The sequence below is a fragment of the Pelobates fuscus genome, chromosome 9 (genome assembly GCF_036172605.1).
Source record: "Pelobates fuscus isolate aPelFus1 chromosome 9, aPelFus1.pri, whole genome shotgun sequence".
NCBI lineage: Eukaryota > Metazoa > Chordata > Amphibia > Anura > Pelobatidae > Pelobates > Pelobates fuscus.
This window is the reverse complement of record NC_086325.1, coordinates 170,730,152-170,754,324: the sequence shown is the minus strand read 5'-3', so window position 1 is coordinate 170,754,324 and position 24,173 is coordinate 170,730,152. Positions and strand designations below refer to the sequence as shown.

General features: G+C 46.0%; 1 protein-coding gene across 1 annotated transcript in view; it reads left to right on the top strand.

Moving 5' to 3' along the window:
- The window catches only part of SLC38A5 (solute carrier family 38 member 5), a 62,717-nt gene extending 41,299 nt beyond the window's left edge, over positions 1–21,418 (top strand). The window contains exons 9-17 of the mRNA XM_063433144.1: positions 5,509–5,591; positions 7,133–7,191; positions 7,553–7,681; positions 10,142–10,221; positions 17,433–17,533; positions 18,958–19,082; positions 19,161–19,305; positions 19,899–20,002; positions 20,474–21,418. Of these exons, the coding sequence (XP_063289214.1) occupies positions 5,509–5,591; positions 7,133–7,191; positions 7,553–7,681; positions 10,142–10,221; positions 17,433–17,533; positions 18,958–19,082; positions 19,161–19,305; positions 19,899–20,002; positions 20,474–20,578 (931 nt within the window). The 3' untranslated portion in view covers positions 20,579–21,418. The remainder of the gene's footprint in view (positions 1–5,508; positions 5,592–7,132; positions 7,192–7,552; positions 7,682–10,141; positions 10,222–17,432; positions 17,534–18,957; positions 19,083–19,160; positions 19,306–19,898; positions 20,003–20,473) is intronic.
- The last annotated feature ends 2,755 nt before the right edge of the window (positions 21,419–24,173 follow it).

The following is a 24,173-nucleotide window of genomic DNA, read 5'->3' as shown; positions in this document are numbered from 1 at the left end:
CACAAGAAGGATTTGGGAATTGTTATAGACAACAAATTAGGCAGCAATATGCAATGTCAATCTGCCGTTGCTAAGGCCAGTAAGGTTTTGTCATGTATAAATAGGGGCATAAATTCTCGAGATGAAAATGTAATTTTGCCTCTTTATAAATCGCTGGTAAGACCACACCTTGAATATGCTGTGCAATTTTGGGCACCTGTTCTAAAGAAGGATATCATGGCACTAGAAAAAGTGCAGAGACGAACTACAAAATTGATAAAAGGAACGGAGCATTTTAGTTATGAAGAAAGGTTAAAAAAATGTAAATCTCTTCAGTTTGGAAAAACAGCGCCTTAGAGGGGATATGATAACATTATACAAATATATTCGGGGCCAGTACAAAGCATTATCTGGAAATCTATTCATAAACCGGGCTTTACATAGGACACGAGGTCACACATTTAGGCTTGAAGAAAGGAAATTTCATCTAAGGCAAAGAAAGGTGTTTTTTTACAGTAAGAGCAATAAGGATATGGAATTCTCTGCCGGAAGAGGTGGTTTTATCAGAGTCTATACAGATGTTTAAATTGCAATTGGATAAATACTTGCAAAAACATAACATACAGGGATACAATTTCTAATTAGTGGGGTAATAGCTGCTTGATCCAAGGAGACATCTGGCTGCTATTTTGGGGTCAAGAAGGAATTTTTTCCTAGTTTGTTGCAAAATTGGAAGTGCATCAGACTGGGTTTTTTGCCTTCTTTTGGATCAACAGCAAAAGCATATGTGAGGAAAGCTGAACTTGATGGACGCAAGTCTCTTTTCAGCCTATGTAACTATAATTATCACTTCATTAGAAATTGCACTATTTAGTTTTGTAAACATTGGAAAGCCGCTGTAATGTGTGGTATTAACTTATATCGTGTGAGGTTTCTTTTCCTGTGGCTTCGCTAATGACAATCCAGTACTGTCCTAGCCAGCCGGGTCTGACTCCGTTTGCTCCATGGCAGTTCCTCCCATTGGGTTCTCTACTTCTCAGTACTGACCGCCAGCTTAGAACAATGACTGACAGGGAGTTAAACGGACACAATAGTCACTAAAACAACTTTATCTTAATGAAGCAGTACTGGTATATAGATCATTCCCCTGAAGTCTCACTGCTCGATTTTCTGCCATTTAGAAATTAAATAACTTTTGTTGCTGTTTATGTACTCCTGACTGTGACTGACAGCCTGCATGAAACAAAATGGTATAATTTCCAATCAGATGTAACTTACTTTAGACGTTTTTATCTCCTGCCCGGTAAATTGAACTTTAATCACACACAGGAGGCTCCTGCAGAGTCTAGCAAGCTATTTACAAAGCAGTAGATATGAATCTCTCTTTATAGGAAGTGTTTAGGAAGGCTGTGTAAGTCAACAACAGGAAGGTGTGGCTAGGGCTTTATAAAAGTGATTTAAAGGTACCCTATAGGGTCAGGAACACAAACATGTATGCCTGACCTTGTAGTGTTAAAACACTATAATCACTGGTTCTTGCACAGCAGCACTTTTTTGCTGTCTGTGCATTTTTTTTATTTTTATTTTTAATTTTTTTGTGAGAGATCACTAAGTAAAGTGATTGTGATTAAGTCACAGAGGTTGTATAGCGCTGAGTATGCCATCCTTGCGTTAGTCTGACTCCGACTCTGATTTTTTGGGGCCATAATGTATTGGGGAACATTGTCGCCCAAACTAATTGTTATGCCCATCAATTCCGTGCTTCTAAGCCTGGGTCTTTTTTGGCAAAGCAGCAATGGGCCCTCATCGATGTGACAGAATTAAAAACATTCTGGGCATTGACTATGGTGATGGGCATCATAAAGAAGCCCTCCATCCGCTCCTACTGGAGCAGTAGTCCCATCTGCTCTACCCCCATGTATGTTAAGGAAGAGGTATGATTCTACATTTCATGCACTTCAGCGACAACAGCCTGCGTCCCCCTAGGGAGCATCCCCAGTTTGACAGGCTGTATAAAATCTGCCCCCTGATTACCCACTTTGCTGCCAGGTTTGCAGAGGCTTATACACCTGGAAGGAATATTTGCGTGGATGAATCCCTGATGAAGTATAAGGGAAGGCTGGGATTCAAGCAGTATGTTCCTTCCAAGCGCTCTAGGTATGGTGTAAAGATATATAAGCTCTGTGATAGAAAGACTGGGTATACTCAGGCCTTCCGGGTGTACGAGGGAAAGGATAGCCACCTTGACCCTCCAGGTTGCCCAGAACATATGAGAACCAGTGGCAAGATTGTCTGGGACCTGATATTCCCCCTGATGAACAAAGGGTACCACTTGTATACTGACAATTTTTATTCAAGTGTCCCTTTGTTCAAGCTACTGTACTGTTTTGATACAGTAGTTTGCGGCACAATTAAAAAGAACAGCACAGGTTTCCCAGGACAACTTGCACGCACCCGGCTACGGAGGGGGGAGGCCTCAGCTCTGCGCCAAGAGGAGCTGTTGGCAGTTAAGTACAGAGACAAGAAGGATGTGTACCTTCTTACCACCATCCACACTGAGGGAACTGTGGAGGTCCCTGTACGTGGCAGAGCTGAGAGCACAAGGAAGCCAGTGTGCATCAAGGCCTATAACCGTCATATGGGTGGGGTTGATCTGGCAGATCAGCTGCTGCAGCCCTACCTAATTATACGGAAGACAAGGGCCTGGTACAAAAAGATTGCAATCTACTAAATGCAGATTGCAACCCACAATGCTTTTTTGTTGTGCACAAAAGGAAACCCCGGAATGAATCTGAGTATTTTACAGTTTCAGCTCCAGATCATTTTGGGGATTTTGTACCATGATGCATCTGCGCCCCGGGCGGTGATGGGAGAGAGCAGAGTTGGGGCTACACATTTTATTTTTAAAATCCCCCAAAAAGATGCAATCTGTTTTAAGAGGGGGCAGTGAAAAAATACTGTATATCACTGTCCTGATTGTCCTGGACAGCTTGGACTCTGCATTGGGGACTGATAGATTCCTCACTATCAGGGACTGCTTCAAATGAAACCACACACTTGTCCATTTAAAAAAGTTTTTTTTTTGTTTCTTTTTTTTGGGTTACGTTTACCCTATGTACATACATGGGTGTACTCAGGAGGCCTTGCAGAAAACAACCTGGAGTGTTTTCTTGCAATAACCAACAACTGGCGTGTGTAAAAATAAAAAAGGAAAAAATTACCACCACACACTTTCTCCAATTTCTTTGGCTAAAACGGTTGCATCAAAGTACTCCGTATACAATACCTCGGAGTGGCTATGTTTCCAATATATACACTTTCATGGCAATGGCAAAAGTTCCTCTTCTGTGGAACTCCCTTCCCTCCTCCATAAGACTTTCACCCAGTCTCCACTCATTTAAAAAATCATTGAAAATTCAGTTCTTCAAGAAAGCATATCAATTAAACTGTCCATGACTCCTCTCCTGCAACTGTCAGAAATGACCTATTAAGCCCTCAGTGAATACTTTTCTAACAACTTACTTTGTAACTCTACTTTTACCCTTTGTGTCACTAAACCCCACTCCCTCTAGCATGTAAGCTCATGGAGCAGGGCCCTCCACCTCTCTGTACCTGTACGTCCAGTGGTCTGGTTACAATCACATGTCTGTTAGTCCACCCATTGTACAGCGCTACAGAATCTGATGGCGCTATAATAATAATAAATAAAAATGGGATGCGTGATAATCCCCAAGCTAAATATAGGCCTACCAGAAGAAATGCTCTCAATTTCAACTCAAATTACAATTTATACAATTGTAGCTGAACCTTCCCAAAATCCAGGCAAACCTACCCCCATTTACTCCCAATGTATGTCGAGGAAGAGGTATGATGTACTCAGGAGGCCTTGCAAAAAACAACCTGGAGTGTTTTTTTGCAATAACCAACAATAGGCTCCCCTAAATTACACACAAATGTGTGTGTAAAAATGAAAATTGAAAAATTACCACCACACATTTTCTCAAACGTTTTTTTGACTAAAACGATTGCATCAAAGGCATAAAAACACTCCATATACAACACCGTGGGGCATCAACTTTTCAAACATATGCACGCTCATGGCAAGAAAATAAATTGGGATATCTAAAAAGGCTATACCTGTGTGTCCACGTGCCGTGCCCAGGCTATACCTGTGTGTCCACGTGCCGTGCCCAGGCTATACCTGTGTGTCCACGTGCCGTGCCCAGGCTATACCTGTGTGTCCACGTGCCGTGCCCAGGCTATACCTGTGTGTTTACGTGCCGTGCCCAGGCTATACCTGTGTGTCCACGTGCCGTGCCCAGGCTATACCTGTGTGTCCACGTGCTGTGCCCAGGCTATACCTGTGTGTCTACGTGCCGTGCCCAGGCTATACCTGTGTGTCCACGTGCCGTGCCCAGGCTATACCTGTGTGTCCACGTGCCGTGCCCAGGCTATACCTGTGTGTCTACGTGCCGTGCCCAGGCTATACCTGTGTGTTTACGTGCCGTGCCCAGGCTATACCTGTGTGTCCACGTGCCGTGCCCAGGCTATACCTGTGTGTCTACGTGCCGTGCCCAGGCTATACCTGTGTGTCTACGTGCCGTGCCCAGGCTATACCTGTGTGTCCACGTGCCGTGCCCAGGCTATACCTGTGTGTCCACGTGCCGTGCCCAGGCTATACCTGTGTGTCCACGTGCCGTGCCCAGGCTATACCTGTGTGTCCACGTGCCGTGCCCAGGCTATACCTGTGTGTCCACGTGCCATGCCCAGGCTATACCTGTGTGTCCACGTGCCGTGCCCAGGCTATACCTGTGTGTCGCCGTGCCCAGGCTATACCTGTGTGTCCACGTGCCGTGCCCAGGCTATACCTGTGTCCACGTGCCGTGCCCAGGCTATACCTGTGTGTCCACGTGCCGTGCCCAGGCTATACCTGTGTGTCCACGTGCCGTGCCCAGGCTATACCTGTGTGTCTACGTGCTGTGCCCAGGCTATACCTGTGTGTCTACGTGCTGTGCCCAGGCTATACCTGTGTGTCCACGTGCCGTGCCCAGGCTATACCTGTGTGTCCACGTGCCATGCCCAGGCTATACCTGTGTGTCCACGTGCCGTGCCCAGGCTATACCTGTGTGTCGCCGTGCCCAGGCTATACCTGTGTGTCCACGTGCCGTGCCCAGGCTATACCTGTGTCCACGTGCCGTGCCCAGGCTATACCTGTGTGTCCACGTGCCGTGCCCAGGCTATACCTGTGTGTCCACGTGCCGTGCCCAGGCTATACCTGTGTGTCTACGTGCTGTGCCCAGGCTATACCTGTGTGTCTACGTGCCGTGCCCAGGCTATGCCTTCCTGTCCACATGATGTGTCTTCGTGTCTATATATACCTCTGTACTTGCAGATATGATATCTGGATGTTGTATGTGTTTGTTACTCTCTGTATATTTGTGTGTTTGCAGGTGTGATGAATGGTCTCATTTGTATGTATTGTTTTATATGCTTCCAAATTATGAGATCTCAGTTGTTTCTTCTCTACAGCGATTGGTACATGAATGGGAACAACCTCATCATTATAGTCACTATCATCGTTATTCTACCTCTTGCACTCATGAAACACTTGGGTAAGATCTACATCCACCAACCTCCTGTGTATGTAAATGAATAATCAGCCTGCGCTCCGTGTGTGAGAATGTCAGTCCTCTCTGTGCGTGTGAATGGTCAGTCTGCGCTCTGTGTGTGAGTGAATGGTCAGTCTGCGCTCTGTGTTTGAGAGTGAATGGTCAGTCTGCGCTCTGTGTTTGAGAGTGAATGGTCAGTCTACGCTCTGTTTGAAAGTGAATGGTCAGTCTATACTCTGTGTTTGAAAGTGAATGGTCAGTCTGCTCTGTGTGTGTGAGTGAATGGTCAGTCTGCTCTGTGTGTGTGAGTGAATGGTCAGTCTGCTCTGTGTGTGTGAGTGAATGGTCAGTCTGCGCTCTGTGTGTGAGTGAATGGTCAGTCTGCTCTGTGTGAGTGAATGGTCAGTCTGCTCTGTGTGAGTGAATGGTCAGTCTGCTCTGTGTGAGTGAATGGTCAGTCTGCTCTGTGTGTGTGTGAGTGAATGGTCAGTCTGCTCTGTGTGTGTAAGTGAATGGTCAGTCTGCTCTGTGTGTGTGAGTGAGTGGTCAGTCTGCGCTCTTTGTGTGAGTGAGTGGTCAGTCTGCGCTCTTTGTGTGAGTGAGTGGTCAGTCTGCGCTCTTTGTGTGAGTGAGTGGTCAGTCTGCGCTCTTTGTGTGAGTGAGTGGTCAGTCTGCGCTCTTTGTGTGAGTGAGTGGTCAGTCTGCGCTCTTTGTGTGAGTGAGTGGTCAGTCTGCGCTCTTTGTGTGAGTGAGTGGTCAGTCCGCGCTCTGTGTGTGTGAGTGAGTGGTCAGTCCGCGCTCTGTGTGTGTGAGTGAATGGTCGGTCCGCGCTCTGTGTGTGTGTGTGTGAGTGAATGGTCAGTCTGCGCTCTGTGTGTGTGAGTGAGTGGTCGGTCCGCGCTCTGTGTGTGTGAGTGAATGGTCGGTCCGCGCTCTGTGTGTGTGAGTGAATGGTCAGTCTGCGATCTCTGTGTGTGTGTGTGTGTGTGTGTGTGAGTGAATGGTCAGTCTGCGATCTCTGTGTGTGTGAGTGAATGGTCAGTCTGCGATCTCTGTGTGTGTGAGTGAATGGTCAGTCTTCGATCTCTGTGTGTGTGAGTGAATGGTCAGTCTGCGATCTCTGTGTGTGTGAGTGAATGGTCAGTCTGCGATCTCTGTGTGTGTGAGTGAATGGTCAGTCTGCGATCTCTGTGTGTGTGAGTGAATGGTCAGTCTGCGATCTCTGTGTGTGTGTGTGTGTGTGAGTGAATGGTCAGTCTGCGATCTCTGTGTGTGTGTGTGTGAGTGAATGGTCGGTCCGCGCTCTGTGTGTGTGTGTGAGTGAATGGTCGGTCCGCGCTCTGTGTGTGTGTGTGAGTGAATGGTCGGTCCGCGCTCTGTGTGTGTGTGTGAGTGAATGGTCAGTCCGCGCTCTGTGTGTGTGTGTGTATTTAAATGAATAGTCAGTCTGAGCTTTGTGTGCAGTTTATTATTGGGAAATTTATTTATTTTGTGATCAGAATTTTGTTTCTCTGTCCTCACTCTCTGAATGTTCCTGCCTGCAGGGTATCTGGGTTATACCAGTGGCTTCTCACTGACTTGCATGGTATTCTTTCTGTGTTCGGTAAGTGCTCGCCTCAGGACTAAATATCAGCTAGATTTTTATTTTTCCTCTCCTGTCTCTATTAATATTATGCTTCTCTCTGTCCCGGTCGCGCCCGGCCTGTCTCTCTGTCCCGGTCGCGCCCGGCCTGTCTCTCTGTCTCGGTCGCGCCCGGCCTGTCTCTCTGTCTCGGTCGCGCCCGGCCTGTCTCTCTGTCTCGGTCGCGCCCGGCCTGTCTCTCTGTCTCGGTCGCGCCCGGACTGTCTCTCTGTCTCGGTCGCGCCCGGACTGTCTCTCTGTCTCGGTCGCGCCCGGACTGTCTCTCTGTCCCCATTCTCTACCGTCTGGTTTTAGAGTTTCTAATGCTGCAGTTTCTTGCCAGGTGATCTACAAGAAGACTGTTATTCCATGCCCACTGAATGCCACTGAGATTGTGAACAATACCAGCCAGTCAGTGGACGAAGACCATGAGGACATGTGTACTGCCAAGTTATTCACAGTTAACACACAGGTGAGACTGCACAGAGCGTACTACTTATAAGTTTCAGCCCCATCCTCCAAGCAGAGCATTGCACAGACCATTCTCAATTCTTCATGTAGAGCTTTGAACTAATCCTCCAGGCACAGCAATATACACTGACCCTTCCCGACTCCCCATACAGAGCAATATACACTGACCCTTCCAACTCCCCATGCAGAGCAATATACACTGACCCTTCCAAACTCCCCTTGCAGAGCAGTATACACTGACCCTTCCCGACTCCCCGTGCAGAGCAATATACACTGACCCTTCCCGACTCCCCATGCAGAGCAAAATACACTGATCCTTCCCGACTCCCCGTACAGAGTAATATACACTGACCCTTCCCGACTCCCCATGCAGAGCAATATACACTGACCTTTCCCGACTCCCCGTGCAGAGCAATATACACTGACCCTTCCCGACTCCCCATGCAGAGCAATATACACTGACCCTTCCCGACTCCCCGTGCAGAGCAGTATACACTGACCCTTCCTGACTCCCCGTGCAGAGCAGTATACACTGACCCTTCCCGACTCCCCGTGCAGAGCAGTATACACTGACCCTTCCCGACTCCCCGTGCAGAGCAGTATACACTGACCCTTCCCGACTCCCCGTGCAGAGCAATATACACTGACCCTTCCCGACTCCCCGTGCAGAGCAAAATACACTGACCCTTCCCGACTCCCCGTGCAGAGCAAAATACACTGACCCTTCCCGACTCCCCGTGCAGAGCAATATACACTGACCCTTCCAGACTCCCCGTGCAGAGCAATATACACTGACCCTTCCCGACTCCCCGTGCAGAGCAGTATACACTGACCCTTCCCGACTCCCAGTGCAGAGCAATATACACTGACCCTTCCCGACTCCCCGTGCAGAGCAATATACACTGACCGTTCCAGACTCCCGGTGCAGAGCAATATACACTGACCCTTCCCGACTCCCAGTGCAGAGCAATATACACTGACCCTTCCCGACTCCCCGTGCAGAGCAATATACACTGACCGTTCCAGACTCCCGGTGCAGAGCAATATACACTGACCCTTCCCGACTCCCCGTGCAGAGCAATATACACTGACCCTTCCCGACTCCCCGTGCAGAGCAATATACACTGACCGTTCCAGACTCCCGGTGCAGAGCAATATACACTGACCCTTCCCGACTCCCCGTGCAGAGCAATATACACTGACCCTTCCCGACTCCCCGTGCAGAGCAAAATACACTGACCCTTCCCGACTCCCCGTGCAGAGCAATATACACTGACCCTTCCAGACTCCCCGTGCAGAGCAATATACACTGACCCTTCCCGACTCCCCGTGCAGAGCAGTATACACTGACCCTTCCCGACTCCCAGTGCAGAGCAATATACACTGACCCTTCCCGACTCCCCGTGCAGAGCAATATACACTGACCGTTCCAGACTCCCGGTGCAGAGCAATATACACTGACCCTTCCCGACTCCCCGTGCAGAGCAATATACACTGACCCTTCCCGACTCCCCGTGCAGAGCAATATACACTGACCGTTCCAGACTCCCGGTGCAGAGCAATATACACTGACCCTTCCCGACTCCCCGTGCAGAGCAATATACACTGACCCTTCCCGACTCCCCGTGCAGAGCAAAATACACTGACCCTTCCCGACTCCCCGTGCAGAGCAATATACACTGACCCTTCCAGACTCCCCGTGCAGAGCAATATACACTGACCCTTCCCGACTCCCCGTGCAGAGCAGTATACACTGACCCTTCCCGACTCCCAGTGCAGAGCAATATACACTGACCCTTCCCGACTCCCCGTGCAGAGCAATATACACTGACCGTTCCAGACTCCCGGTGCAGAGCAATATACACTGACCCTTCCCGACTCCCAGTGCAGAGCAATATACACTGACCCTTCCCGACTCCCCGTGCAGAGCAATATACACTGACCGTTCCAGACTCCCGGTGCAGAGCAATATACACTGACCCTTCCCGACTCCCCGTGCAGAGCAATATACACTGACCCTTCCCGACTCCCCGTGCAGAGCAATGTACACTGACCGTTCCAGACTCCCGGTGCAGAGCAATATACACTGACCCTTCCCGACTCCCCGTGCAGAGCAATATACACTGACCCTTCCCGACTCCCCGTGCAGAGCAATATACACTGACCCTTCCCGACTCCCCGTGCAGAGCAATATACACCGACCCTTCCCGACTCCCGGTGCAGAGCAGTATACACTGACTCTTCCCGACTCCCCGTGCAGAGCAATATACACCGACCCTTCCCGACTCCCCGTGCAGAGCAATATACACTGACCCTTCCCGACTCCCCGTGCAGAGCAATATACACTGACCCTTCTCGACTCCCGGTGCAGAGCTTTGCACTATTTATCACTGATTCTCCGTGCAGAGTATTGCTCTAATTCCATGATTTGCCAATTACAGCGTATATTTCCTTTTTACAGACTGCATATTCAATTCCGATCGTGGCTTTTGCCTTTGTGTGTCACCCTGAGGTCCTGCCCATTTACACTGAGCTTCGCAGGTAGGAGTACAGCTGTTGGGAAATGTACCCCTATATCCAGTCATGCTTTCCTGCATTTAACTTACACAGCCTACTTAAACACTTCCTGTAAAAAGAGATCTAATGTTTATACTTCCTTTATTGCACAGTCTTTTTAATTTAGAATTTATTATCTCCTGCTCTGGTTATAGCCTGCAGGAACCTCCTGTATGGGATTAAAGTTCAAGTAACAGAGCATGAAGTGTTAACTTCTAAAGTAAATACACTTTGCTGTAAGACCTGGATGAAGTTTACTACATTTGGCTGTATTGGCAACAGCCAAGGGAGGTGTGGCTGGGGGCCGCATAAACAAAAACAAAAAATATTATACACGTGAGTTTACAGAGGAAGAGGTTCTATTTCAACTGTCAAAAGTAAAAACAAATAAGTCAATGGGACCTGATGGAATACACCCAAAGCTATTAAAAGAGCTTAGTGGTGTACTAGCAAAACCATTAACAGATTTATTTAACCAATCATTGAGAACAGGAGTAGTCCCAGAAGATTGGAAGTTAGCGAATTTTGTGCCCATTCACAAGAAAGGTAATAGGGAGGAGTCGGGCAACTATAGGCCAGTAAACCTTACTTCAGTAGTGGGGAAAGTGATGGAAACCATGTTAAAGGATAGGATTGTTGAACATCTAAAAACACATGGATTTCAAGATCAGAGACAACATGGGTTTACTTCAGGGAGATCATGCCAAACTAATCTTATTATTATTATTATTATTTTATTTTTTTTAAATTCTTTATTTTTGTGTGCATAGGTTATACAGATAACATTTTTCTGGCCATGCCACAATAGCTATCGCCAGGAATTTAGTAGACAGGTAAATACAATGGCATGACGTGAGTAACTGCACATTTTTTAGGGTGTAATAACAAAGAAATATGACATGTTGTGTGCTTATACATTAAGCAGACCAGTATGCTTCAACAGAATGAGTGATTAAGTTAGTGTTTGGTAGTGTGAGTACAAGTCATCTCGCTAAAGTCGTTGTGCGTCTGGCTCAACTTTCTAGACATAGATTAGGTAAGGTAAACCTTGCTAGATGTTAGGCATGTCTGGTCAAACAGTGAAGTAAGATAAATACAGCATTATTGATTTTTTTGATTGGGTAACTAAAATTATAGATCAGGGTGGTGCAGTAGACATTGCTACCTAGATTTCAGTAAGGTTGTTGACACTGTTGCACATAGAAGGCTTATCAATAAATTGCAATCTTTACGTTTGGATTCCAATATTGTTAAATGGGTAAGGCACTGGCTGAGTGACAGGCAACAGAGGGTTGTAGTCAATGGAGTATATTCGAAGCTTGGGCTTGTCACCAGTGGGGTACCTCAGGGATCTGTACTTGGACCAATTCTCTTTAATATTTTTATAAGTGATATTGCAGAAGGTCTTGAGGGTAAGGTATGTCTTTTTCCTGATGATACCAAGATATGTAACAGGGTTGATGTTCCAGGAGGGATAAGTCAAATGGCTAATGATTTAGGTAAACTAGAAAAATGGTCAGAGATGTGGCAACTGAACTTTAATGTGGATAAGTGCAAGATAATGCATCTTGGACGTAAAAACCCAAGGGCAGAGTACAGAATATTTGATAGAGTCCTAACCTCAACATCTGAGGAAAGGGATTTAGGGGTGATTATTTCTGATGACTTAAAGGTAGGCAGACAATGTATTAGAACAGCAGGAAATGCTAGCAGAATGCTTGGTTGTATAGGGAGAGGTATTAGCAGTAGAAAGAGGGAAGTGCTCATGCCATTGTACAGAACACTGGTGAGACCTCACTTGGAGCATTGTACGCAGTACTGGAGACCGTATCTTCAGAAGGATATTGATACCTTAGAGAGAGTTCAAAGAAGGGCTACTAAACTGGTTCATGGATTGCAGGATAAAACAGGATAAAACCAGTAAAGGTTAAAGGATCTTAACATGTATAGCTTGGAGGAAAGACGAGACAGGGGGGATATGATAGAAACATTTAAATACATAAAGGGAATCAACACAGTAAAGGAGGAGACTATATTTAAAAGAAGAAAAACTACCACAACAAGAGGACAGTCTTAAATTAGAGGGACAAAGGTTTAAAAATAATATCAGGAAGTATTACTTTCTTGAGATGGTAGTGGATGCATGGAATAGCCTTCCAGCTGAAGTGGTAGAGGTTAACACAGTAAAGGAGTTTAAGCATGCGTGGGATAGGCATAAGGCTATTCTAACTATAAGATAAGGCCAGGGACTAATGAAAGTATTTAGAAAACTGGGCAGACTAGATGGGCCGAAAGGTTCTTATCTGCCGTCACATTCTATGTTTCTATGTACATATACTGAGGGTGTGACGTAACAACTCCTATACAGAGATATCAGTCACACATACTGTGTCTCATAGCAACTCGTACATAGAGCATATAGTGGGTACATATACTGAGGCTGTGTCCTCATAGTAACTCATACATAGAGCATATAGTGGGAACATATACTGAGGCTGTGTCCTCATAGTAACTCATACATAGAGCCTATAGTGGGAACATATACTGAGGCTGTGTCCTCATAGTAACTCATACATAGAGCCTATAGTGGGTACATATACTGAGGCTGTGTCCTCATAGTAACTCATACATAGAGCCTATAGTGGGAACATATACTGAGGCTGTGTCCTCACAGTAACTCATACATAGAGCCTATAGTGGGAACATATACTGAGGCTGTGTCCTCATAGTAACTCATACATAGAGCCTATAGTGGGTACATATACTGAGGCTGTGTCCTCATAGTAACTCATACATAGAGCCTATAGTGGGTACATATACTGAGGCCGTGTCCTCATAGTAACTCATACATAGAGCCTATAGTGGGAACATATACTGAGGCCGTGTCCTCACAGTAACTCATACATAGAGCATATAGTGGGTACATATACTGAGGCTGTGTCCTCATAGTAACTCATACATAGAGCCTATAGTGGGTACATATACTGAGGCCGTGTCCTCACAGTAACTCATACATAGAGCCTATAGTGGGTACATATACTGAGGCTGTGTCCTCATAGTAACTCATACATAGAGCATATAGTGGGTACATATACTGAGGCTGTGTCCTCATAGTAACTCATACATAGAGCCTATAGTGGGTACATATACTGAGGCTGTGTCCTCATAGTAACTCATACATAGAGCCTATAGTGGGTACATATACTGAGGCTGTGTCCTCATAGTAACTCATACATAGAGCCTATAGTGGGAACATATACTGAGGCTGTGTCCTCACAGTAACTCATACATAGAGCATATAGTGGGTACATATACTGAGGCTGTGTCCTCATAGTAACTCATACATAGAGCCTATAGTGGGTACATATACTGAGGCCGTGTCCTCACAGTAACTCATACATAGAGCATATAGTGGATACATATACTGATACTGTGTCCTCACAGTAACTCATACATAGAGCATATAGTGGGTACATATACTGAGGCCGTGTCCTCACAGTAACTCATACATAGAGCATATAGTGGATACATATACTGATACTGTGTCCTCACAGTAACTCATACATAGAGCATATAGTGGATACATATACTGAGACTGTGTCCTTACAGTAACTCATACAAAGAGCCTATAGTGGGTACATATACTGAGGTGGTGTCCTCATAGTAACTCATACATAGAGCCTATAGTGGGTACATATACTGAGGCTGTGTCCTCATAGTAACTCATACATAGAGCATATAGTGGGTACATATACTGAGTCTGTGTCCTCATAGTAACTCATACATAGAGCATATAGTGGGTACATATACTGAGGCTGTGTCCTCACAGTAACTCATACATAGAGCATATAGTGGATACATATACTGAGGCCGTGTCCTCACAGTAACTCATACATAGAGCCTATAGTGGGTACATATACTGAGGCGATGTCCTCATAGTAATTCATACATAGAGCATATAGTGGGTACATATACTGAGGCCGTGTCCTCATAGTAACTCATACATAGAGCGTATAGTGGGTACATATACTGAGGTGGTGTCCTCATAGTAACTCATACATAGAGCATATAGTGTGTACATATACTGAGGCCGTGTCCTCATAGTAACTCATACATAGAGCATATAGTGGATACATATACTGAGGTGGTGTCCTCATAGTAACTCATACATAGAGCATATAGTGGGTACATATACTGAGGCTGTGTCCTCATAGTAACTCATACATAGAAAAAGGAAAGGTGCATCCCGCGCCTAGTATATTATATGTGCAAAAAATGCATACATATGTTCTCAAGTATATCCAGAAGGAACCGAACCTCAGAATAAAAACAGAGAATAAAACACAATAGTGCAATACAGTGATAAAAAATATTGTTACGGTGGTGAGTACAGCTATATATAATCCACTCACATTTATATGAGCTATAACAGAGCTCAGCTGTGCAGCGCTTGGACGGTACAATCCCCGTCTTGGGATATGTTGTTGTAGTATATGCAGGTGCTTCCAAAGTGCAATATGCGTGGTATATGCAGAAAAAAGGAAAAATAGCAGCCAATGGTGAAGTAAGTACCAATAATGGTGTAAATAATGGATGGTATTGTACTTACAATTGCTAGAGCATGTAACCTACTCTAGTGTGGTCAGCTTAGGTGGTATAATCCCCACCAAGGATATACCGGATCCAGGAGGTAAAAGAATGAATATAAAAAGTAACTTAAAAAGTATACTTTAATATTAATACAATATAAACAAAAACCATAAAAGGTATAAAAAGTTAATGTCCCACTTAACGCGTTTCGCCTCACAGGGCTTCTTCAGAAGTGTGGTGCAACCTCCTCTCAGACCCGTTTTTATATGGTGGTAGATTAGTAGATTTTCGTCTGGTGTGTTTCTTCTTCCTAGTTCCGGGTACCGGTGGAACGCATACAGCGCACCGGAAGTGACGCGGCACTCGCGTCATGCCGGAAATGACGCGGTGCTCGCGTATAGCTGGAGACCGGCATTAGCTGATACTATTGCGCTGGAACGCACGTAACGCCCATGATTCGGCGTGCGTTGCGTTCCAAAAGCGCTCATTAGGGGCCAGCTTTGCAAGACAGAAAGTATGGAGAGTGGGCATATCTTATCTCTCCATACTAGTAGTAGTAGTGCGGCGGCCATCTTGGTTGAGGGCATAGAATATAGAAAATATGGGAAACAGTATTAGTCATTGATGGCACTTATTTAGCCTTCATATTGCAAATATGTTAATAAAACATAATACAAAGATTATCCAAAATAATATACCGTATATACTCGAGTATAAGCCGAGTTTTTTAGCACATTTTTTGTGCTAAAAAACCCCAACTCTGCTTATACTCGAGTCAATAGTCTGTATTATGGCAATTTGCATTGCCATAATACAGACTGGGGGGAGAGGGGGGCTGGCAGAGCTGTACTTACCTGTCCTGCAGCTCCTGTCAGCTCTCTCCTCCTCCGCGCCGTCCGTTCAGCACCTCGGTCAGCTCCCAGTGTAAGTCTCGCGAGAGCCGCGACTCTCGCGAGACTTACAGTGTGAGCTGACAGAGGGAGCTGCACAGAACGCGCGGAGGAGGAGAGAGCTGACAGGAGCTGCAGGAAAGGTAAGTACCTTTGTTGCGGTGTCCGATAAACCTGCTTAAATCTATCACAGTGAGTGCCTGAGAATTTTTCTTTTATACTAGGGGACATTGAGACACTAGGAGACATGGGGACACTGGGAGACATTGGGAAACTGAGACACTGGGAGACTAGGAAACACCGAGACACTAGGGACAGTTGCACACTACGGACACTGAGAGACACCAGGGACACTGGGAGACGTGGGGATACTGAGATTCTAGGGATACTGGCTGGGAGACATGGGGACACTGGGAGTGCCCCATATCTCCCGCGTCTCATAGTCGCACAGTGTCCCCATGTCTCTCAGTGTCCCCTAGTGTCTCAGTGTTCCCTAGTGTTTGTATCCCCATGTCTCCCAGTGTCCATTAGAGTCTGTGTCCCCCATGTCTCCCAGTGTCCCGATGTCACTAGGACACACTTAGAGACATTGGGACACTTAAGACTTGGGGACACTGAGAGAGACATGGGGACACTGAGAGACTAGGGACACAGACCCTAGGGACACTGAGAGACACCGGGCATACTGGGAGAAATGGGGACACTGAGACACACCAGGGACACTGGGAGACATAGGGGCACTGAGAGATATGGGGACACTGAGAGACTAGGGGCCACTGTGTCCCTAGTGTCTCAGGGTCCCCATGTTCCCCAGTGTCCCTATGTCTCCCAGTGTCCCAATGTCTCAGCGTCCCCAAGTTTCTCACAGTGCCCATGTCTCTCGGGCTCGAAACTGCTGTCTGGACTCTCTGTGCAGAGCTGCTCCCCCGCGGATCAGTGAGTAGATAGAGGCAGAGAGGGAGATGCTGTAACTTCTTATCCGTGCCTCTCTCCACACAAACAGCGACCCCTACTGGCCGGCGCTGGTATTGCAGAATAATCTCTGTTTATACTGAAACATACATTTGTATTGCCGGTATTACTGCAATACCAGCACCGGCTAGGCAACCTCAAATACCTGAGAAATACTTCTGAGAATTTTTTTTTTTTTTTTTTAAACCAATGGGCCTATTCCATGGACCTGGGCCTGGAGCTGCAGCTCCATCAGCCCCTACGTTAATCCGGCCCTGTGTAGGTGCACTTCAGATGAAAGAGGTGAATTACTGCTGAACAGACATTTGGTCAAATTCCAGGTTTTGTTTACTTTTTGTTTTGATCAAAACGTATACATTTGACTCCGCCCTTAAGGGGTTAATGATGTATTTTACCATAATATGCTCTTTGATATGTTGCCCACAAATGCAGAAAAGTATGGATATTTTTATTTTTTATTTTTTTTTAAAGAGGGAAATGCAGCTTAGTATTAAGAAAACATTGAAGATGAACAATGAATGTTCATATTGAAAGTTCCCTGTTTGCAGTGTTTGGTCTGGCTCTGTCTCAAAATGATTACTTTCTGCTCCATTAACAAGTAATTCTTAATTCTGTAGTTAGCTATATTGCCCACTGTACAACTTCACAGGTACATGCAATGTACTTATGGCATATCACACAGATACAGTTACTGCACATAACATATTGCATGGCTGCACGACCTACATGACTTTTCTCCTGCAGGGCTACGAAATCTCGGATGCAGAATGTGGCCAACGTGTCTATATTTGCCATGTTCATAATGTACCTACTGACGGCTGTGTTTGGGTATCTGACTTTCTATGGTGAGTCCCACTGCGGTGGTAACCTGTGTAACTGTCACGGAAGTCATTGTTTTACGGTCTGTCTGTCCTGTGACACTGCTGTCTCTCAGTTTCCCAGTGATACACTCTGTCTCTCAGTTTCCCAGTGCCACACTCTGTCTCTTAGTTTCCCAGTGATACACTCTGTCTCTCAGTTTCCCAGTGACACAGTTTGTCTCTTAGTTTCCCAGTGCCACACTCTGTCTTTCAGTTTCCCAGTGCCACACTCTGTCTCTCAGTTTCCCAGTGCCACACTCTGTCTCTCAGTTTCCCAGTGCCACACTCTGTCTCTCAGTTTCCCAGTGCCACACTCTGTCTCTCAGTTTCCCAGTGACACAGTTTGTCTCTTAGTTTCCCAGTGCCACACTCTGTCTCTCAGTTTCCCAGTGCCACACTCTGTCTCTGTTTCCCAGTGCCACACTCTGTCTCTGTTTCCCAGTGACACAGTTTGTCTCTTAGTTTCCCAGTGCCACACTCTCTCTCAGTTTCCCAGTGCCACACTCTGTCTCTCAGTTTCCCAGTGCCACACTCTGTCTCTCAGTTTCCCAGTGCCACACTCTGTCTCTCAGTTTCCCAGTGCCACACTCTGTCTGTCAGTTTCCCAGCGCCACACTCTGTCTTTCAGTTTCCCAGTGCCACACTCTGTCTCTAAGCTTCCCAGTGCCACACTCTGTCTCTCAGTTTCCCAGTGACACTGTTTGTCTCTGATTCCCAGTGACACTGTTTGTCTCTGTTTCCCAGTGACACTGTTTGTCTCTGTTTCCCAGTGACATTGTTTGTCTCTGTTTCCCAGTGACACTGTTTGTCTCTGTTTCCCAGTGACACTGTTTGTCTCTGTTTCCCAGTGACACTGTTTGTCTCTGTTTCCCAGTGACACTGTTTGTCTCTGTTTCCCAGTGACACTGTTTGTCTCTGTTTCCCAGTGACACTGTTTGTCTCTGTTTCCCAGTGACACTGTTTGTCTCTGTTTCCCAGTGCCACACTGTTTGTCTCTGTTTCCCAGTGCCACACTGTTTGTCTCTGTTTCCCAGTGCCACACTGTTTGTCTCTGTTTCCCAGTGACACTGTTTGTCTCTGTTTCCCAGTGACACTGTTTGTCTCTGTTTCCCAGTGACACTGTTTGTCTCTGTTTCCCAGTGCCACACTGTTTGTCTCTGTTTCCCAGTGCCACACTGTTTGTCTCTGTTTCCCAGTGACACTGTTTGTCTCTGTTTCCCAGTGCCACACTGTTTGTCTCTGTTTCCCAGTGACACTGTTTGTCTCTGTTTCCCAGTGCCACACTGTTTGTCTCTGTTTCCCAGTGACACTGTTTGTCTCTGTTTCCCAGTGCCACACTGTCTGTCAGTTTCCCAGTGCCATACTGTCTGTCAGTTTCCCAGTGAGTGACCGTTATTCTTTACCATCAGGTAACGTTGAGTCGGAGATGTTACACACCTATATGAAGGTTGATCCCATGGATAAACTGGTGCTGTGTGTACGCCTGGCAGTGCTGGTTGCAGTCACTCTCACTGTTCCGGTTGTGCTTTTCCCAGTAAGTGATCATTTGCATACTACCGGTGTGTCCTACCACAAAACCCTTCCTTAAATTCTCATGTCGCTCTTTCTCCAGATACGAAGAGCAGTTCAGCAACTGCTGTGCCCCGGGCAGGATTTCCGATGGTGGCGTCACATCCTTATTGCCGTGGTTCTGCTGACAGCCGTCAATATTCTGGTCATCTGTGTTTCAAACATCAAGGATATATTTGGCGTCATTGGTAATAAATCCCAACCCCTCCTCCCCTCATTCCCATGCTTTCAGTTTGCAGTGTCCCTGTCCTTTTAAACCTGGAATGTAAAACGTCTGTTTGCCATGAAGGGTTAAGTCCACCTCTAGTGGATGTCGTATGAGCAGCAGAGGAAAAAGGGAAGTCAAAATTTCTTGGAATTGTATTCCTTATGCCTTTGTGTTCCTTTAAGGGAGATAATTCAATCATTTCTCAATTATTAAACAATGTCATTATTTATTTTACCATATTTGGTTATTTATTGAAGAGCTCTAGACACTCTTTTACTATTATTCTGTTTAGTTGTTTTGGGTTGATGCCTTGTGTGAATTCACTGCTGTAGTTACTAAGACACAAACAGAAGTGGGCTTAACACTGTGACCGTCATCTGGAAGAAGGGCTTTAAGGTAAAGTAGTCCTTATATCACTTTAGCAATTGCTGCAAAATTACGAAACAACCTCAGAGGCGATTCCTTCTTTCATATTTTAGTAGACTTTGCTCGCAGTTTCTCTAATCCGTACCCCATGTAGTGATGGTGTCTTGGTATGCACCCCATACACTAACTACGTGTCTCTTCCCACAGGGGCCACATCAGCTCCTAGTCTCATCTTCATCCTGCCTAGTATATTCTACATCCGTATTGTTCCCAATGAGAAGGAGCCACTGTCATCACGTCCAAAGATCCAGGTGAATCTCCTCCCTCCCCCCAGTTTTTATCCTTCTAACTTCATCCTGAAAAATGTCAATATAACCCCCTTCACCCCATTAACTGCCTTCCCCATATCCTTCACTGTCTTCCTATAACTGCCCCCCACCACCTTCTGTTTCCCAATTAACTACCCCCGGCCTCCTTCACCATTCCCCATTAACTGCCTCCCGCACATACTTCTGTTACCCCACTAACTGCCTCCCCCACCTATTTCACTGTTACCCCATAAACTGCTTCCCCCACCCCCTTCACTGTCACCCCATTAACTGCCTCCCCAACCACCTTCACTGTCACCCCATTAACTGCCTCCCCCACGCCCCTTTCACTGTCACCCCATTAACTGCATCCCCCACCTCTTTAAATGTTCCCCCATTAACTGCCTCCCCCACCTCCTTCACGGTTACCACATGAACTGCCTCTGTAATCTCCCCTCAACTTTTTCATTACAGGCTGCCCTGTTTGCGTCTCTTGGTTTTGTCTTCATGATAATGAGCCTGAGTTTCATCATTGTGGACTGGGTGACGACGGGGAAGAGCAATGTCGGAGGGCACTAACCTACCCCTGCCCCCTTTCTCCCCATGGACACTGACATTAGGAGAGCACTCCTGGGACCTGTGATGTCACAAAGAGTAACCATTGGTTGTGAGACCAGGAGCTGCTCACCGATGGGGAGGGAGGGGCAGAAAGTCAAATACAAGCCATACGTGCCCTCACATCCCGTCCATGTGCTGCAGGAAGTTCTCTGGGGGGCGCAATCATACTACTGGCTGCTTCCTTGTCACCACAGGGACCACATGTAGCACTATGCAATCAGCCCCCCATAGCTTTGCTCTCTGTTGGGAAGCCAAGCTTGTCCCCTACCCCCTGTAAGCCAGCGTTTCATCCAATCACAGTGTAGCTACCTCACCAGCCCCCACCCCATGGGATAAGGGGTTAGGTAACTGCTCTCTACGAGAGGACACTGCAGCAGATTTACTAGTACCATGCTGCACTGTATAGTGATACCAAGTATCTGTACACAACAGAAACCGCTTCATCCTCTATTGTTCCTGGTATAAGGAGTGTAAATCATGGACTGTTTGTTCTGGGAAGCCCTGTCCGTGAGGACCGCTGGGTAACTAACTTCTTGCTGAACAGCAGAACTGACTGTTACAGGTCCATGGTCATACTCGACAGCTGTATAGTGCAGCTGGTTCCCTGCTTTGGGGAGCCACGTTCCATCTCTATGATCACTGTGAAAAGTCGGATCTCCACACGTTGGGAACTCATTGCGCCCCCTCCTGGGTTACACACTCCAATGCAGTGTGGAGGGAGAAATATACTGTATGAAGCCTGGCTCAGCAATACATATTGTAAGCCAGGCAGGAAAAGATTAATAAATTCTGTCATTTTAACCTTATGTACTGGTCATTATTAACACCGCGTCTGGAAAACGTGGGAACGTTTCTGTTAACACAAGGAGAAATGTGCTCAGTATAGAGTGCCCAATCCTGGGTTTAAAACCAGCTCCCCCACTGCCAGTAACAACCTACCACTGTCCTCCATTCACCATCACTAGTGATCTATAATGATCTACCTCTGTCTTCCATTCACCATCACTAGTGATCTATAATGATCTACCTCTGTCCTCCATTCACCATCACTAGTGATCTATAACAAACTACCTCTCTGTCCTCCATTCACATAGAAAGTGACGGCCCATCTAGTCTGCCCAATTTTCTAAATACTTTCATTAGTCCCTGGCCTTTTCTTATAGTTAGGATAGCCGTATGCCTATCCCACGCATGCTTAAACTGTTTCACTGTGCTAATATCTACCACTTCAGCTCTAAGGCTATTCAATGCGTCCACTACCAAGCAACCAAGCAATGTACACCCTAAATGGTAGTGAATTAGGGATAACCACACACGAGAAGGATTTGGGAATTGTTATAGACAACAAATTAGACAGCAATATGCAATGTCAATCTGCAGTTGCTAAGGCCAGTAAGGTTTTGTCATGTATAAATAGGGGCATAAATTCTCGGGATGGAAATATAATTTTGCCTCTTTATAAATCGCTGGTAAGACCACACCTTGACTATGATGTGCAATTTTGGGCACCTGTTCTAAAGAAAGATATCATGGCACTAGAAACGAGCTACAGAATTGATAAAAGGAATGGAGCATTTTAGTTACGAAGAAAGGTTAAAAAATTTAACTCTCTTTAGTTTGGAAAAACGGCGCCTGAGAAGGGATATGATGACATTATACAAATATATTTGGGGCCAGTACAAACCATTATCTGGAAATCAATTCATAAACAGAGCTATACATAGGACACGAGGTCACACATTTAGGCTGGAAGAAAGGAGATTTCATCTAAGGCAAAGAAAAGTTGTTCTTTTTTTACACAGTAAGAGCAATAAGGATATGGAATTCTCTGCCTGAAGAGGTGGTTTTATCAGAGTCCATACAGATGTTTAAACTGCAATTGGATAAATACTTGCAAAAACATAACATACAGGGATATCATTTCTAATTAGTGGGGTAATAGCTGCTTGATCCAAGGAGACATCAGACTGCCATTTTGGGGTCAAGAAGGAATTTTTCCTAGTTTGTTGCTGTAACGGAATGCAGTGTAATAGCATACGATATCCGTTGGTCCATCCAGGAAATCCACAGTCAGAGTAGAAAGCAAGGCAATATTCCCAATCCTCCCAATAACCGGACGAAACACAGTTTGGGAGTCAACTAACTCGGTTTATTCACAAGCAGCATATTTATACAGTTCCCCATGCAAGGGGTTTCCAGACAGTAATTCCAGGGGATTTCTCCCAACATGCACTGTGACTTTCCCAACAGGCATTGCTGCACGAGAAGGATACTCCCACTAAAATGGACGATTAAGTGGATTATCCCCTCGTGCAGCAAAACCGACAATTGACATTAAAATACATAATTCACACAATATTCGGTACTTTGGAATAACTGAACGTTCGGTAGATAGCTGGGGTCGGAGCGCACACTTTGTGAGAATACCGCTCTGATCCCAGCTGAATTGACCGAACGCCGCACATAATACAGTTAAACATTAAAGTGGGTTTAAAAGTACCGAATAAGTACGGGACATATAATGTACCGAACGCGGAACTCCCGAACGCTCTGGAAGTCCAGCGGTGTTCGGATCATTGAGTAGCCGTTTTCAGTTCCAGGCTCTCGACGACCGAACACCGCTGCAGAGACAAAGGATCCAAGATGGCCGACCGCCGCATGGTCGGTAGTCGAACGACGGCCACCTAGGAGAGCCCTTAATTACCGATTGCAACAATGTTGCAACCGGTTAATTGGTGCCACACGACCTGTGAATGTGTGGTCTACCTGGGGAGTCCACAGTCGTACGGCGAACGGCCAGGATAGCCGTGTTTCGTCGTATGAATGCTTTGTATGCTGGCAGCATACGGCTGCCAGCATGCGAACGGCCATAAGACAATACATATACATTTAACGTTACACAGTATATCTTCAGCCTACGGACAACCTGTACTGAATGTAGTTCAGAAGTGGCTAGGTTTGCCACAGTTGCAAAATTGGAAGCGTTTCAGACTGGGTTTTTTGCCTTCTTTTCGTTGAACAGCAAAAACATATGTGAGGAAGGCTGAACTAGCTGTATAACTGTCACATATTCATCCGCACATAAAAATGTGGTTAATGGCATTTACTGTCCTGACAGGAAAATGTGTGCCGAGCAGCAATCAAATCCACAGGAGGGTTTGTGCTGAGCAGCAATCATGCAAATGGAAACCTGGTAATTGCCTTTGGGGTCAAAGGCCGGTTACAGCCAATCAGATCCACAGGAGGGGTATTTAGGCCCAGTTCTCCTCTTGCTCTGTGCCCTGTCGTTGTTTCATGCGTATGGTTATCCGAGAGCGCGTTCCTGATCTTTATTTTCTGGTATTTGACTTTGTTTTGACTTCCCTGATATCTGGTATCCTTGACTTTTGGCTTTCCCTCATCTTTGTGTCTGATTCTGTGTCCCTGACCTCGGCTAGTATTTTGACTATATTTGGAGACGTTAAGTCCGGCCATTCTATGGTCCGGTTATACGTTATCCTTAGTCCTAGGTGTGACACAGTACTGCGTGCTGGATCAACTTGTAATCCTGACAATA